The 19,169-nt window shown below is 38.6% G+C and overlaps 1 protein-coding gene across 1 annotated transcript in view; it reads left to right on the forward strand.

Moving 5' to 3' along the window:
- The window catches only part of LOC140146631 (uncharacterized), a 129,248-nt gene that overhangs the window by 104,724 nt on the left and 5,355 nt on the right, over positions 1-19,169 (forward strand). Inside the window, exons 7-10 of the mRNA XM_072168502.1 lie at positions 705-809; positions 11,773-11,915; positions 13,387-13,558; positions 18,767-18,964. Coding sequence (XP_072024603.1) covers positions 705-809; positions 11,773-11,915; positions 13,387-13,558; positions 18,767-18,964 — 618 coding nt within the window. The remainder of the gene's footprint in view (positions 1-704; positions 810-11,772; positions 11,916-13,386; positions 13,559-18,766; positions 18,965-19,169) is intronic.

A 19,169-nucleotide genomic window follows, 5' to 3' on the forward strand; every position in this document is an offset into this window, starting at 1 on the left:
CATAATTTGCTAGTCGCAATATTAAATCACACATGATGACCTAATCCTGCAGAGAAATACATGTGTGTACGAGGGCTAATGACAGCAAGTTTGTGGCGAAACCAAGTTAAAGCACTGACATCACACTAAACTTGAGTTAAAACAAAATATAGTGAGATGGGTTTGAAATATAAAGTGACCATATGCTATTAGAACATCATCATAAAGTTGAAGGGGGTGGGCATGAGAGCGACTTGAACTGGGATTTGCGCATGTATGTGTATGCTTCGTAGTGACAACTGAATAACTTCAGTTCATATTGTGGCGGACTCATGAAAATATTCTCTTACGACTTGTACTGTTTTGTACTCCGTCTTCGTGACAAGATCATGCTCTAGTCTGAAGTTCTAAAAACAACAGACTCGGCCAAAACATCAATTTGGACACAACTGCGCAGTCTCATTGAAAGTTCAACAGACTTTGTCCACCACTTTTTTTCCACATAGTTTTCTCAGTCGTCAATCCAGAAGGTTGACAAATGAGGGCAGCAGTCTAGATGTGAAACACAGATCAGTGAAAGTGAAAGTGATAGGCAGATGGAGTTGGGCAAATAACCAGAAATGGAAGAGAGGAGGATGTGAAACATCAGTAATTAGAGTAGTAAATGGGAATAGTACAGTGCAATATTCATCAACAGTTTCTTTTCTCTCCTATTATCATTACAGAGAGTGTTGATGCAGATAGTTCAAGAGTTATGTAAGCGGCCGGGACTAAACCGCACTGGGTTTGACATGCCAACTATATACGTTCCTAACCAGACTTCTGGCAAGGTAGGTACAGTCACGGGTGCGATTGTTTTCGGTCCCCTCAACATAGTGTTGTGTGGTGCCTATGTTATGGCGTAGGTGGTTGGTGGCCATATCCGTCCCGTCTTATTCATTTCTCTGCATTGTGTTATAGCTGCATTAAGTGACTAAGAGGTGCTTTATGATGGGGGCACGTTGGCGGTACGGACTCTGCCTTGTAATCGGTGGATTTCGAGTTTGAGCCCCGGCAGTGCCATCGTGTTGTGCTCTTGGGCAAGGCGCTTTACCTTACTTGCCTCTCTCTACCCAGGGGTGAAATGGGGAGCTGTTATGAATGTTGTCCATTGAGCGCCACCCAAAGGTATGAGCATGCCTTGGGCATTGTATGGCAGCTGATATATTCTAACGACAGCGGAACAAATGTAAAGCGCTTTGGTACATGTGCATATGTGAAAGGCGCTGTATAAATACCAACTTTTTTTTTTTTTTTTTAATTGTCCATAACAACGCATTGAGATCCATTTGGTGGATAAATAAGTTGTGTGTTATAAATGTCAATTTTATTTCAGTTATGAATCAAATACTATAGTAGATGGCCAGTCTTGCAAATACACTTTAAATAGGAAAACAACAAACCTTTTTAATACATACTATTTAAATATTGTGTTGTTACCAGGCCACAAACTCAAGAAATTTAAAAAAAATGTGTAAATTTTGCAGTCAGCCTCAGATAGTCATTGGCAATCAGATCATTGTGGATTGATATAGTATCCGGCACTTAAATTAAGGCATAAAATAAACAAGACAAACTAAGAGATTGTTGAATAACCCTAGTGCAATTTGTAAGGTCTTATTGGAAGCTATCAGAAAAAAGTAGCATCAGCAGGAAAATAATTCATAACCCACTTGAATTTTAGAACTCTAGCCCTAAAAGTGAAAATAATATTCTAGATGATTTTTTTAAATTGAGAAATGATAGCAAGTACTCTTCAAACTCAATATTCATTTCTCCATGCTGCATTTAATGTGTTATTCCTTTTGAAATCCATACACCCACTACAGAAGACACACCCTTAATCTCCCACACAGGGGGTGTTGATTTCAAATGGAGTCACCCATTCAGGTAACTCCATTTGAAATTCACACTCCCTGTGTGGGAGATTAAGGTCATATCTTCCATAGGGGTTATAGGTTAAACTGGAATAGCCAAAATTGTGTTGCAGACAAGTACCGGTATCTATTTTCAATGAATTTCTTCACAAAATTTAAATTTATCTGTATGTGATGCAATCAACCAAAATGGGTTGTTTGAGGAGAAATCAATTTCCTTGTTCAAAGGTACATTTTGTGATTTTGAGCTGTGCCAATTGTTTGCATGCATGTATTATGGACAGCCAAACATGTTTGAAATTTTGTAATATAATTATGGGGTATGAGGCCTATAGGAAAGCTCATTTTGGCATGTTAAAACTTTCATATTGTTTGTTACCTCCCATGCCCACTGCTTTTATGCAGCGACATAGACAGGACTTTTTAGTGGGGGGGGGGGGCAACTATCAGGGGAATTTGATCAAAATAGACTACAAAAAGCGTCAAATCTTTAATATCAGGGTGGCCAGCATCGAGAAGGGGGGGCAAGACTTCCCACTAGCCCTTTTCCCTGGCTGCGCCACTGCTAATATGAAGTACACAGTTATTTTCTCTAGCATCAGAACCGAGCTTAAAGCAACACTACTGGGCTATTCCAGTTGAAATCCATACACCCCCTATGGAAGACATGACCTTATAATCTTCCACACAGGGAATGTCCAATTCCAAATGAGGTTACCTGAATAGGTGACTCCATTTGAAATCTACACCCACCTGCGTGTGAGATGAAGGGAATTCTTCCATAGTGGGTGTATGGTTTTCAACAAGAATAGTCCCTTGAAGCAATGCTATTCACATACAAAATAACTTGTCACAGACTAGCATATCATCAATTACAGTGATTGCATAAGAGCTGATGAGAAATTACAGGTATCCGGATAATTTTCACAAATTGGCAATTTTGTAAAAATTACATGTTGTTGCAACTATTTGGTGGTATTGCATTACGGATGTATCATGAAGTCAAAATATTGACATTCTAAAAAATCAGTAGACTACCCACACAAAAGCACTTAATGTTGCTTTAATGTTAGAATATATATATACACACATTCATGGCTTCAACTGTAATGTGCAAATATAATGACAGCCAGGTAATTATTCATGGAGAAAATCGGCTACATCAAGACAGCATTTTCTATGGGGATTTTCCAGGGGCTTTCCCATTGTTGGAAAAATTGGAAGGTGGTGTGTGCAGTCGTGCAAATGGTTGCGGATGTGAATGTAGCATAGCTGCTCTTTGAACAAATTTTTTTTTTACTGTGGATCTTTTTCTGGTTTTTTTTTTCCAAGATTGTAGCATCAAATTTATTGCAGCATTTTCCTTGAAAGCAGCTGAAGCTAAATTAAAGGGAATCTGTACCATAAACTAATCAATGGCTATACAGTTGCAGCAATAATAAAAACGACAAACAGTAAAAGTCCCAAGCTTACATACGTCCAAATAAAGGAGAAATTCTTAATTCCTTACGACGATTAGCGGTGAGTTTGCGATCCATGGTGGCTGCCATATTGATACCCGATGTATTTTTATTACGCTGTAACGGTACCCGATTTTGAAACCAGCGAAATCCGTGCCACCAGCCTCGTCCCTCATGAACTTTGGTGACACGGCGAATACTACCAAAGTTCAGATTCAACATTCGCTCAAAAGAAAACGCGACAATTTCTACCCATAAAACTACAGAAGAACATAAAAAATGTATTTTAAGTAATATTTATGATCAACAATGTCTTTTGAGAACGAAAAGTAAAAACAGCACTAAAACCAAAATTACGCTGTAGAATTCGCGAATGCCATACAGCAACACACGCTCGCCGTGGGTCTGTGTGAAAGGTTACACTACCGTTTGTGGCAGAAAGGATTCACAAGCAGCTATCATGGCGGCTCCCTTGAATCGCAGAAACGAAGGATTAAAAGTGCTTTTTCTTTGTTAGGAATATTCCGAAATTCATTTAGAGCGTCTGGTATGTTTAATTTAGGGGTATATAACTATATTAGCCATTGATTAGTTTATGGTACAGATTTCCTTTAACACCTTCCACGTTCTCCAGCCTACATCCCAGGTCCATATCAACAGTAGACTTCTCTGTAGTCCACTTGCCCATTTTGCATACTCTGGCTATTACATTTAAGCATAAAACTCTGAATTATATTGATTTGTGTGCAACTGATAGATTTTCACATCTGTATCTGATCTTTTCAGTCACCGCACTCCCTCTGTTTGTTAGCTTCCCAAGTGGACAACTGACTTTGCCTTTGCGGTTAAGATTTTTAACACGGGACTCTATGGAGAGTTAGGCCAATTTCTGGCCTAACTAAAATTGGCCATGATGTAATGCATCTTTAAATGGATCTGCCTTGTGATTGGTCGCCCATATCTCGCTATGGTTTAAATCTTCCGGGCCCGCGCCATTACCATTAACTACACCGTACACAACTCTCTGTGGTATTTGCGGCGCTTTTGTGTTGACGCCGAAAGTTAATCTCTCATCAAACATCTAGCGCGCCTTGTACTATACCATGCTTAGTACTTGTGGTCAATGGACTGATAAACAAGTATGCTTGACAGTGTGTTTTTAGAGAGCAAAGTCCCGGGGTAAAGTTCTGCTTAAAATTCAAAGTCCATAGTCGGATTTTCGGGGTTCGCTATCAGTAAAATAAACTGGTAGATTCCAAAATCAGAATTGTTCAGTATTAAAGTGAGCCATTATAATTATTACTTTATTATTTATATTGTAAAATATTATTTTACTATTGAATACTTTAATTTTAATAAACATCAGTATAATTTTGAGTTCAACGAAATGGGTTCATCATGACTAATAATAACATATTTTTCATAAAATTCGACTATGGCATAGTCAATATCAACAGTTACCAAGAATGCTATAATATCACTCAAGTAACCAAAAAATTACCAACATTATCCTGACAGCAACTAAAGGGAAACTGATACCTTCCATGTGCCCTGCATAGCAACAACCCCTTTAAACAAGTTGTTTAATGTCGAAAGTCGCCAGTTTTGTATGCTGCATGTAGTACCAACTTAATCAACATTTCTTACCTAACTATCATGGCTGTTGACACCTTCAATGTACCCCACCCTACATCCCAGTCCCATATCAACAGCCCTTTAACAAAAACACCAATATTGATCAACATTATCCCGAGAGCAGCTAAAGCTATATTGATACCTTCAGTGTCCCACCCTGCATTCCAAAGCTCCATAGCAACAGCCCCTTAAAACCTTTAAACAAGTAGTTTCATATCAAAAGTCACCTTTTGTCTGCTACATGTAGTGCCAACATTTCTCACCTAACTGTTGTAGCTAATAACACCTTCCATGTACCCCACCCTACATCCCAGTCCCATATCAACAGCCCCTTTAACAAAAATGCTTTAATGTCACCAAAAATGCTTTAATGTCACCAAAACCATGTTCTCCTAGCCACAATTTTATCAACATTTTCCCAAGAGCAGCGATAGCTAACTCGACTCCTTCCATGTACCCCACCCTACTTCCCAGTTCTATATGATCAGTCCTTTAACAATTGGTGCTTTAATGTCTGCAACTCACAAAAACTGTCAAGAAAAAAACCGAGAATGAGAATAAACTGTTTTCCCAAGAGCAGTTGAAGTTAAAGCCTTCCATAAAAGTGCATCTGACACCCCACCCAGTGCCATATATGCACTTATCAGTCTACAGCATCTTTAACAATTGCACTTTAATTATCTGCAACTTGCTTAAAATTTGTTCTCCTATAGCACCAAATTTAACGCTTTCTATGAGAGCAGCCATAAACCTTCCATGCACCCTACACCCTGCCCAGTACTGCCATAATTAGATATGCTTGGATGTCAGCAACTCTTCCAAATTTGTTCCCATAGCTCCAAATTTATCAACATTTTCCCAAAAGCAGCCATAGCTAAATTGACGCCTTCCGTGCACCCCACCCTACATCCCAGTTTTACATCATCAGCCCTTTAACAAGAATGCTTTAATGCCGACAACGCAACAAAAATTTGTTCTCCTAGCACCAAATTTATCAACATTTTCCTGAGAGCTGCCATCTAGCTAAATTGAAACTTTCTAGATGCATCCCACACCCTACCCAGTGCCATATCAGCAACTCCTTTTTATAAAAAGAGTACTTTCATGTCGGCAACTCACCCAAAATTTCTTCTCATAACACTAGGATCCACAACATGCTCATCTATCAGGGGAACAGTTCTTAAACCCCAATACATTTGTACATTCATTGAATGACCTTTGAAGATTTGGGTACAAAAACTCATACTCTGCAACTTGAGGTCAAAATTTGCACTATGATTATGCAATTGAGGTTATTGGACTATGCCATTGGGATGAGGCTCTTGTGGTCCATAGTGTAATAGCTCCAAGTTATATTTGCCCCGTGAGCAGCCATAGCTAAATTGACACCTTTGATGCACCCCACCCTACATCCTAGTTAAATGTCAACAGCCCTTTAACAAGAGTGCTTTAATTAATGTTGGCAACTCGACGAAATATTTTCCCAGTACTCCAAATTTATCAACATTTCCCCCAGAGCAGCCATAGCTAAACAACACCTTCCATGCACCCCCACCCTACACCATCAGCCCTTTAACAAGAGTGCTTTACTGTCGGCAACTCATCAAAAATTTGTTCTCCTAGCACCAAATTTATCAACATTTTCCAGAGAGCAGGCATAGCTAAATCGACACCTTCCATGTACCCCACCCTACATCCCAGTTTTACATCATCAGCCCTTAATAACAAGAGTGCTTAATAATGTCGGCAACTCGCCAAAAATTTGTTCTCCTAGCACCAAATTTATCAACATTTCCCCTAGAGCAGCCATAGCTAAATCGACACCTTCCGTGCACCACACCCTACATCCCAGTTTGATATCATCAGCCCTTTAAAAAGAGTGCTTTACTGTCGGCAACTCATCAAAAATTTGTTCTCCTAGCACCAAATTTATCAACATTTTCCAGAGAGCAGGCATAGCTAAATCGACACCTTCCATGCACCACACCCTACATCCCAGTTTTATATCATCAGCCCTTTAACAAGAGTGCTTTAATGTCGGCAACTCACCAAAACTTTGTTCTTGTAGTACCAAATTGATCAACATTTTCCCCAAGCTAAATTGACACCTTACATGAACCCCACCCTTTACCTAATGCCATATTGGCAACCCCGTTAATAAAAAGAGTGCTTTAATGCCTGTAACTCACCAAAAATTTGTTCTCCTAGTACCAAATTTAACAATATTTTCTTGAGAGCAGCCATAGCTAAATTGGCACCTTTGATGCACCCCACACCCTACCCAGTGACATTGCCTTTAATAAGAAGAGTGCTTTAATGTCTGTAAGTCACCAGTATTTGTCTCGAGTAGAGACATGCAGGTCTTGCGCAGGTCTCACTCCTCTCAGCCCGACCTATTTTCGCATCTTGCCATGGTGTGATTTTTTGCACGGATTTTCAACACTTAACCCCTGGGTGCCAGTTTCAAACAGAGAATTTTTGTTGGCAAAATGTTTCTAGAAAGTGTTGGAATGTGGCATTTTAATGAAACATTTTACAGTAGGGGCATCAGAATTTGAATTTGTGAGCACAATCATGCTTGGTTTATGTTTAGTGGTTCTAAAGGAATGGCTTATTATTCAACTTGTGAAAATTTAAGAGCATCGAAAATTACAGACAGGTAAAGCCACTTAAAGGGCAAATAGAAAATGCAGTTATTTTGATACAACATTTTCAGAAAATAGATACAGAATTTGAAATAATTTATATAAAATTAAATCCAGATTGAGTACAAACAAGCATAGTCTTTAGTTCAGTGATTCCTGTATACTACAGTGCTATGACCCTACATTTGGACATTCCAGTTGAAATCCATACACCCCTATGGAAGGCATGGCCTTCAATCTTCTACACAGGTAGTGTGAATTTCAAATGGGGTTACCAAAATGGGTGACTCCATTTGAAATTTATACCCCCTGTGAGGGAGATTAAGATCAAGTCTTCATAGTGGTGTATAAAAGATGTGTGGCTCTTAAAGGCTTATTATACACCCGGGGGAGGCACTCGAATATGAAAGTGACGTACCTGTGCCCACCAACATACGAAACTGGTGTAGAAATTTTCAGAAAAAAGGGGTCATTCGGTGTTGGCAATGTCAACAATGGGGTGATTTTGTATGGGAGCACCCAAAATTTCACATCATTGACAATCAAAAATAGCTTTTTACCCAATTTTACAGTGAAAAATAGGCAAAGTGCGCCAAATTTTCAATTTTGAGGACTAATTGTTCAAGAAAGGGGGTCATTCAGTGTCTACAGGCTACTGAAAAAAAACGGGTTCATTGGGTGTAGGATTTGCCCAAAATAACGGGGTCTTTTCATGGGCACATGACGTAAGTTAATATATGGGAGTGCCCCCCCAAGGTAAAATGCAGAGTTTGTTATGGTTTTCACATACAGATACCATATGCCTATACTTTGGAACAGGCCTCGAAATAAGCCAGAATTTCTGAGGGCCATTTGGGCCCATGATCTTAAATGTTTGAGGGCCCTGACAAATTTTTGTTGGCCCGAATTTGGGCTATTGGTTTTAACCTATGAACCCCACAAAATAGTGAGAAAATTTTTTGCAGGTCATTTGGGCTTGCCTGATGTATCTTTTGCAGGCCCTCACTGAATTTCGGGGCCAAGTGCCCTTGGGCCCTCCTTATTTCGAGGCCTGCTTTGGAAGCAGACCATGTAATCTTCCCCTAAACTAAAGTAAAAGACAGTATCAGTTTTGACTCGCAGACACTGCATATTTATTTGCTAGGACAGAATTGCAGACAGTTCAAGTTGCTTATGGAAATGGGCTATTCCAGTTGAAATCCATAGCCCCCTGGAAGACATGACCTTAATCTCTCACACCAGAGGATGCAGATTTTAAATGCAGTTGCCCATTCAGGTAACCCAGTTTGAAATTAACACCCCCCTGTGTGGGAGATTAAGGTCTTGTCATCCATAGGGGGTGTATGCAAATCAACTAGAACAGCCCAGTGTGCCAAATAGTGCTAGACGTGTTAGATATACATACATTAGGGCGACTGGGCTAGTTGCGGAAGATTATGGAGCCATATTTGGAATTTAGAGATTTCTGTCTGCATGGACTGGTTTGAAAAATCGCTATTTCACAGGGAAATGTGGGCGGGGCTAGAACTACAAGATGTAAGTTTCGATAAATATGCAAGGATGCAGAGGAGATTATGATTTTTCTATCAAACTTGGGTTTTTTTTTTTAATTAAAAAGAAGACTTGACTGATTAGAAAATCTTACATTTATGTGGAAATGTATGTGGGGATCACTATGGACCACAATGGCCTCATCCTAATGACATAGTTCAATAACCTCAATTAAACAATCATAATGCAAAATTTGACCCAAAGTTGCCGACTGCGGAGTATGAGTTTTTGTACCCAAATTGTCAAAGGTCATTCAATAAATGTACAAATGTATTGGGGTTAAAGAACTGTACCCTTGTAGATGAGCATGTTGTGGATCTCAGTGGATAGAGCTACAATATGGAAGTTTTAACTGAAGGCAAAAAGGATGTGGATAAGACTATAAGAGATAATGATTTTACCACCAGACCTGGGTAGATTTTTATTAAAAAAAGAGACTGGCTAGTTTGAAAAATCTTTATTTCAAGTGGAAATGTGGGTGGTGATGAAGCTAGAAAATGGAAGTTAGAGATAATTGAAGGTTAACAATACAAAAGGATGCATAAGAGATCTATAAATGCTCTGCGTGCTAGCCATGCGCTTCAACGCAAAAAGTTTTGAAATATTTTCTCAAAATATCAAGAGCTATCTTAAGAACTACTGAACCAATACTAGGCTTGTTTGTACTCATTTTAATGCATATTTCATGCTGATTCCAAATATGGTCATGAAAATTTAAATTTCTGAAATTTTTGAATTTTTACAAAATTTTTGAAACATGTCGTCTGCAGTCGACACCCGCGTAAAGAGAGTTAAAGGAATGGTATGGCTACTAATCATATGTTTTTATTCAAAAAAAGAAAAGAAAAAGTAATAGAAGAGATTAGTGGATGTTGTTTTGTGTGCTATGAGTTATTTCCAGAGAAGATCATCTTGTCCTTACCAGAATCCTTTGCAATATTACACATCACCTCATTTCATCAAATGATACTCCCATAGCACAGGTTCCCTTTGTTTTCATTGTGAGAATAGACTGGTTATACCAGGGTCGATAGTCAAGATATAAACATATTTTGCAAGATCTGGATGTGTACTGTTCATCACATTTTGTCACTATCGACCCATGTTGCATTAGATATCAGATCAGTACAGGAAATTGAAATGGGAGAAATGCATTATGGGAAGTGGTGATATTTTCTCTGGGTATTTCCCTGTCTGATTATTTTTAAATGATTTATCCAACAGGTTGTTTGTGTGTCTATTTTGTTCCTTATGCCCATATCATACTAGACTATGCCATAGTCGATTTTTGATATATTTAAATGTTATTAATCATGATGAACGCATTCAGTTGAACTCGAAATTATACTGATATTTAGTAGGCCTACATCAAAATACTAGTATAAAATGGTTATGAAAAAGTTTAGGCTATATAATTATATTTGTGACAGTAAAAGTAAAGTATAGGCCCTACGTATAGGCTTATATTATTGAATGCAACATATCATAATGGCATAATTATAACTGTGATTATAATGACACTTCAATACTGAACAATTCTAATTTTAGAATCTGCCAGTTTATTATCGACTATGGACTTTCACTTTTAAGCAGAACTTTACCCTGCGACTCACACACTGTCAATCATACTTGTTTATCAATAAAATCTAACCACAAGACAAAGCATGGTGGGACAATACGCGCTAGATGCATACGTTCATCCACCAGCACAAAAGCGCCGCATTCCCTAGATAGTTGTGTACCATGTATAGTTATAATGGTACCGGTACGCGTCGGGAGGATTTAAACAATAACGAGGTCTGGGCGACCAATCACAAGCCAGATTCATTTTTAAAGATGCATTACATCATCACCAATTTTAGTTAGGCCAGAAATTGGCCTAACTCTCAAGGCAAAGTCAGTAGTCCACTTGGGAAGCTAACAAACAGAGGGCGACGGTGACTGAAAAGATCAGTTGTGAAAATCTATCAATTGTGCACTCATTAATTAAATCAGAGTTTTAAGCTTAAATGTAATAGCCAGAGTAGTGCACAATTGGCAAGTGGGCTACGGAGAAGTCTAATATCATACTCGTACTTGCAACGAATGGCAGAAAAATCACTAAATGATCAAACAACAGCAGTGATTGTATATACAACGCTACCAACGTTCAGTTGTAGCTAGCAATGTCGCTCACTAGCAAGTTGTCTTGCAGTTAACTGGTAGTGATTTGTTGTTGGCATGCTAGCGACAACTCCTATGGAAGACACAACCTTACTCTTCCACACAGGGAATATAGAATTCAAATAGTCACCAATTCAGGGTAACCCTATTTGAAATTAACACTCCCTATGTGGGAGATCAAGATCATGTCTTCAAATAGGGGTGTTATGGATTTCAACTGGAATAGCCCAATATATATCGGTGATCCCTTTCCCAAATAAGCAACAGATGTGGATGCAAGAAACATCAAAAAATGCTGTGCCTGTTGCGATTGTTTAGAACGATGCTTTCTATGATAGGGACATAAGTCAGGATTCGACAGGATAAGTCTTGAGTTTTCTTTTATTTTAACTTGATTATTATTTTAATTTGTCTATTTTGCAGAGTCGATGTGTAAACCAAATAGAAGAAGTGTGTAAAGACGTTGAGAAGACCATCAATCAAACCATCCAGAACACCTTGAATACACTGGAGAAAGACTGTGAAGCTATCGCTAATATAATTGATGATAAGCTACAAGAAGATAGGTTAGTATTAAACAGGGTGATTGAGAAGAACTACATTTCATGTCCCCCTGGGTGAGGGGATGAAGAAGGCTTTGATATTGATCAAAATACTGAAGTATTTTAGAATGTTGGCAGCTCTGCTAATGTTTGTGATGATACCATATTGGTATCCACTTGGCTCCACAACATGCTCATCTATCAAGGAACAGTTTTTAAACCCCAATACATTTGTACATTCATTGAATGACCTTTGAAGATTTGGGTACAAAACTCATACTCTGCAACTTGAGGTCAAATTTTGCACTAAGATTATGTAATTGAGGTTATTGGACTATGCCATTGGGATGAGGCTCTTGTGGTCCATAGTGTGAGTGAGTAGTATCCGGATGTGATATACATGTGATCAAAGGCAGTGTATCTGTAGGGCACAGTTGCTTTGTGGCTCATCGCATGCTACAGATGCATCGCCTTTGATCATGAGTGTATCACATGCGGACATTACTGTCTCAAGGAATCCAAATGGAAATAGTTATAATAGAAGTTTGGCAGTTTTTTTGCGGCTTTAGCACATACACTGTATGCACAGAAGTGGGGTTCTGATTGGCTGATTGAATAACGTCACGAAAAGCTGCAAAATATCAACACTTCATTCGCTACCCAAGCGGCATATTATCTAGTAATTGTGGTTTGACTCCATTCTTTAAAATGATAAACAAGGCACATGCATCAGCAAGTGCTGAACTTTCATTGGTACATGTAGCAAGAAAAATGTACAAGATGAATGGTTACACTAGCTGGCAGAGAAGAATGGCACTTATTTACATTTTGAGAGCGTAAACAGAGGTGGGGTTCTGATTGGTTGATTCACTCTTCTGACAATCATAACAACAAACCAATAATCTGATTGGCCATTTACACGTCAAAGGGTTGGTTGGGGCAGAGTGGCCTTAATCAAGTGAACACAAAGCTCCAAGAAGGGCGCTCACATCAATCAGAGCAAAAGACTGCCTTACTTCTCTGGAAGCTAGTGTAGTATTGGAGGACAGGGTAACATAAACCTGCAGATAGGTGATTAGGAGAAGGATATACAAGGAGGGGAAGAAAGAAGCATATATGTTTGTACAGTGCAGGCAAAGATTCAACAAGATCATCAAAATTAAATTTGATGATGTCAACAGCAGGTAGCTGCAATCATAAAAACAAAATGTTTGCACACTTTGGGCTGTCTTTTGATGAAACTCTGCTTCCGCTCCCCAATTCAGTGAATGACATAGCTTGTTGTCATCAGGTCTACAGGTTTGTGACACCCTCTACAATTGAAAGATGGGGAGTGGGGAAGGGTGGAATACAGGGTAGAGTCTCTACTTCAAATTCAATTGTTTTGAGCAAATCTGCCAACTGTTTTTTCGCTGATAGTAGGATGTGTAACAAACAAAGACAGGGACAATTGCTTTTTCATTATCATTGATATTCTTTGATGTTTTCATTGCAGGGAATCCAACTCATACAACCTTCGTGCTCGAGGCAAATGGTTCATCTTCTCACTGCTAGGCCTACTCTTACCATTCCTACTACTCATTAACTACCTTGCCGCTAATGTGTCCAAGGACTTCCTACGTAGTATGCTAGGAAGAAATGGGGAGGAGACACTACGTATATATCTGGTAGGTAGTCATACACAATAAGCTTTCTATCTAACCATTCCTACTACTCATTAACTACCTTACCGCTAGCGTGTCCAAAATTACTGTCCAAGGACTTCCTACATAGTATGCTAGGAAGAAATGGGGAAGAGGCACTACGTATATATCTGGTAGGTAGTCATGTACACAATAAACTTTCTATCTAACCATTCCTACTACTCGTCAATTTCACTGTAAAAGTGTCTTTCTTTGTCAGAAGAAATGAGGAGAAGACACCATTTATATATCTGGTAGATATACTTTAATTCATCTCAAATAGAGATGGCGGTGATTGATACGGTTGCACTGCAAGCGTGCCAACCAACAGCCGCTGTATGTGTGTATATGCTGTGTTGGATTAGGTTAACATGTATGATTCAATATTGTGACCTGTGAAATACGCATTTATGTCACAAACTTGTAGTGAAACTAAGTATTGTGTAGTCATAAATAAAAAATATACAGATCATGGCAAAGTCCCTGTGCTTTGTATGCCGATTGTTTGAACACCTGTGTCCATAGTGTGTCTCTTCTCAAGTTGAGAGTAACGCCATGTTGGATTTTGCAGTGACAGATTTGAATCGGTGCGTTTTTATACACGGTTGCATTGCCAGTGTGCCTTCTATGTGCGTGTATAAGCCTGGTGGGATTAGGTTGTATGCGCGATTGAATCTACCACTGCGAAGTCCAACATGGCGTTACTTTTTAATTTGAGACAAGACACACTATAGACACAGGTGTTCAAACAATCGGCATACAAAGCACAGGAACTTTGTACTAGGAAGATTTTAGGAAGAGAGTAAACAGACACGTATATATCTGGTAGGTAGTCGCTAATAGATCTTACCATTTTTACAAGTCATGAGCAATTGCATAGCTAGTGAGTGTGTGTAGACTTTCTTCCTAGTTTGTACTAAGCAGATATCATATAGGGAAAATACACTGCATATATACCTGCCACATCGAAACATAAAAAATACATGAATTTGTTTTTTTACAGGCGGGGTTCTGGTCCACCCCTGTCTGGTAATAGAATACACTTTCTGAAATAGATATACCATATTTGTTTAAAATAGATATGCCATATTTGTTTAGCTTGAACTGTATTTGCCGATCATACGGTCATCTCAAAACGAGGTTCTACCCACGAGGTGCGTGATGTGTGTGCGTACACCTGTCAAATGCATGCTTTGATAACCGTGTAAGGGTTGCAAAAGCCATCTGGTGTGTTGCAAGAAAAGCGCAAGACGCAAAAGTGCCCATTTTGCGCATGCGTTGTTAGAAAAACGTGAGAACCTCGTTTTGGTAGCAAGATGGCTTATCTGTGCAAAGGGCAAATATTATGTTACTAGGCGGTTACCCGTATTTCGCGGTTCTCGGCTGTCATAGTTATTGGCTTTTGCAGATCTCAAACCTGGGCTTCCTTGGCCAAAGTTACACCCACCGACCAAGTTTGAGCTCCATGAGCAATTTGAAATCTTTGTTTTTTGACCTATGACCTCTCAACCGTAGGTCTGACAAAAAGGTCACAATGGAACTTTTGTTTGTTAGTCCAATTTCCAAGTATGTGCTCCATAGGCAATTTGAAATTTTTACCTTTTTGACCTTTGACCTCTTAACCGTAGGTCAGAAGAAAAGATCACCATTGAAACTTTTGTTTGTTAGTCCAAGGTCCACCCACCCACCAAGTTTGAGTTCCAGAGGGCAATTTGAAATTTTGACCTTGACCTATGACCTCTTAACCGTGGGTCTGACTGAAAAGGTCACTGTGGAAACTTTTGCTTGTTAGTCAAAGGTCCACCCACCCACCAAGTTTGAGCTCCATATGAGCAATTGGAAGTTGTTACCTTTCTTGACCTATGACCTCTTAACCGTAGGTATGACTGAAAAGGTCACCGTGGAAACTTTTGTTTGTTAGTCCAAGGTCCACCCACCCACCAAGTTTGAGCTCCATAGGTGCAATTTGAAATTGTTACCGGTCTTGACCTATGACCTCTTAACCGTAGGTATGATGAAAAGGTTACCGTCAAAACTTTTGTTTGTTAGTCCAAGGTCCACCCACCCACCAAGTTTGAGCGCCATAGGAGCAATTTGAAATTGTTACCTTTCTTGACCTATGACCTCTTAACCTTAGGTATGATGAAGAGGTCACCGTGGAAACCTTTGTTTGTTAGGCCAAGGTCCACCCACCCACCAAGTTTGAGCTCCATAGGGGCAATTTGAAATTTTACCTTTCTTGACCTATGACCTCTTAACCGTAAGTATGACAAAAGGTCACCGTAGAAACTTTTGTTTGTTAGTCCAAGGTCCACCCACCCACTAAGTTTGAGCTCCATAGGAGCAATTTGAATTGTTACCTTTCTTGACCTACATTGTATGACCTCTTAACCGTGGGTATGATGAAAAGGTCACCGTGGAAACTTTTGTTGGTTAGTCCAAGGTCCACCCACCCACCAAGTTTGAGCTCCATAGGGGCAATTTGATATTGTTACCTTTCTTGACCTATGACCTCTTAACCGTTGGTCTGACAAAAGGTCATCGTGGAAACTTTTATTTGTTATTCCAAGTTCCATCCACCCACCAAGTTTGAGCTACATAGGGGCAGTTTGAAATTTTTACCTTTCTTGACCTTTGACCTCTTCACCGTTGGTCCGACAAAAAGGTCACCCTGGAAACTTTTGTTTGATATTCCAAGGTCAACATAATGGCATGGCTAGATTTGCCATTTAAAGTATTTGAAATTAGACTTCAATTGAACTTGACCCCGTCCTTGACCTTTGACCTTAAAAAATATAAACTCGTTCTTACTCATACCAAGCTGCACCCACCCACCAAGTTTGAGCCCCGTATGACCTACGGTGGCCTCACATTAGCAGTCACAGACAGACAGACAGACAGACAGACAGATCTACAGAGAATAGCGTATTATAATATAGATTATTGTTCCATTTTCACCAACATTGCTTGCCAATTTGAAACAGGCAAATACAAAAAATGAGAAAGGACTTACCATCATTACTACACTAAAATGTCTAAATTTGGATAAGTATTATGCTTGGTAAATAAAAACATCTGATTCATAGTGAACTAAAATGAAAAGGAAAAGGTCATTTTGTGAGAAATGTGTCAGAGTTGCAAAAATTATTCATTGGAAAATTTGATACCATTTTAATTTTAAAATAGAAGATTTTACATGCGGGGGTTCGCACGGACGCCTACGTATTTGGACTTAAGATTGCTATTATGAATTAAATGAGGGCTACATGTAGTTAAATTTCAGTGAGTGAATTTCACAAAAAATTAATGCATTCAAAATTTCTTTCATTTATATATAGTTGTTCTGCATCCATACACCCACATGGTATGATGATGCTTATCCAGCATATGGGTGGAATTATAAGGGAAAAAAATGAACATTGCACAATGCTTCCCTTGGTTTGAATTGTTACTACTGCAAGACTACTGAAAAAAAAAAAAATTAACAAAACTGATGGCTTAAGGGATCTAGAATGAAGCGTTTATGGGCGTTTAACAGTATTTTTTATGGAACATGCGAGCACCTCAGACGTATCGAATTGAATTCTGAATACGAAGCATGTCTTTCTGATATCAAATAATTTTCATTTTTTGAAAATCACGATATAATACAAATTTTATGACAAATTATAAAATTTGATTTTTGATATATAACAGTCCTCGAAGTAAATTTTATAAATCTAATGATATATTCTTAAAGTGTATGTAGCTGGGAGGAAAAGCCGATCAATTGTAAATTTTGACCTTTCGTATTGAAGATATGGATTTTTTTCCCAAAAAGACCTAATTTTTTTTTGGTGTTTTGGGGAAAAAAATCCATATCTTCAATACGAAAAGGTCAAAATTTTCAATTGATCATCGGCTTTTCATCCCACCTACATACACTTTAAGTATAAATCATCAGATTTATAAAGTTTACTTCGAGTACTGTTAAATATCAAAAATATCAATTTTTAATCATTTGCCATAAAATGTGTATTACATTGCAAATTTCAAAAAATCAAAATTATTTGATATCAGAAGGCCATTCTTCGTATTCAGAATGCAATTTGATATGTCTAATGTGTTCTAATGTCCCACAATAAATACTGTCCAAACGTTCAGACCCCAGCCCTTAATGGTGGGTGGTCAGATTTTTTTCTTATTGTTTTTTTCAAATGTTGAGTTATATTGCTCCGGTGGTGTATAACAATACCCCATAGAGTATATTTCCGTTAGTGGTACACCACTTCACACCATCTAAACATTTGGGGCATTCAATTTTATTGAGGTAATGAGAAAAATATGAGTTTTCTTCTGATATCAAAATCTGTGTTTTGATAAGGTCAAGTGGGGGAATGAGGCTGATTGGGTCACCCACCTTTATTGTGATTAGATAGGGCTATTCCAGTTGAAACCTATACACCCCCTATGGAACACATACCCTTAATCTCCCACACAGGGAGTGTTTATCTCAAATTGAGTTACCTGAATGGGTAACTCTGTTTGAAATCTACCCCCCCCCCCTGTGTGGGAGATTAAGGTCATGTTTCCCATAGGGGGTGTAAGGGTTTCAAGTGGAATAGCCTATGCATTAAGGACAGGCAAACTTTTGATGAGTTGAGATGGAAAGTACACAAACCTGCATTTTGCATTGTCACTGCTTTCTCACGGGGCTCAATTGTTTTTATATCATTCTGCAGTGAGTATGAGGGGGATTTGATTAGAATTATAGCAGCTTGCAAAATAAGATTGTATCATTCAGTTTTTAAAAATGTTTAGGAAGGCTATTTTATTCTTCTATATAGCAACCTATGTTTCAGTAGATAATACGACATCCACGAAAAATGTGAATTTCAGTCGATTCCGATTTTGTGTTTCAGATTCATGCATTATTTTGTATATTTTATTGCTCCATAAGCCACTGTGCTGTAATTTTGTTATGTTAACAGGCGAAAATACAAATCGAATGAATCTGAAAGAATTATTTTGCACACAAACAATATGTAGCAAGAGCTTCCTGGTGGTTTAAAATCACCACTTATTTTGGATTAAAGTGGAGGGAGATGACGTTATGGATCACGATCACCACTTATTTTGGATTAAAGTGGAGGGAGATGACGGTATGGATCACAGAACATTGCCTCTTAAAAATATTTTTCTAATCTTTTGCAGGCACCCATAGCCAACATGTGGGCCTCTATACCATCTGAGTACCATTGGCACGCCTTAGGAGCCTTGGCAGTATTTTCCCTCATATTACTACTACTAGCCAGAATGTCTACAAGATTGAGACCTACGCTTAGTCGCAAACAGAAACGGGTCATGAATGAACAGAGAGACTTTGTACAGGACCATGTCAAAGCTAGGAAGGTAAGAAAATAAGAATTATACTTTGATCAGCTTGTAATTGGCATTGGCATTGGCAGGCCTTTTATAACAGCGTGGATTAATATCAAAATGTTTTATTTTGAGAATGTTTTTGTGACATATAGACCAGACGTACTGATAGAACTCGTACAGTTTGGTCAGCTCGTAATCGGCGGGAATTGTTAGGCTTTTACCACTACGTCGAAAA

The sequence above is a fragment of the Amphiura filiformis genome, chromosome 2 (assembly GCF_039555335.1).
Source record: "Amphiura filiformis chromosome 2, Afil_fr2py, whole genome shotgun sequence".
NCBI classification, from domain to species: Eukaryota; Metazoa; Echinodermata; class Ophiuroidea; order Amphilepidida; family Amphiuridae; genus Amphiura; species Amphiura filiformis.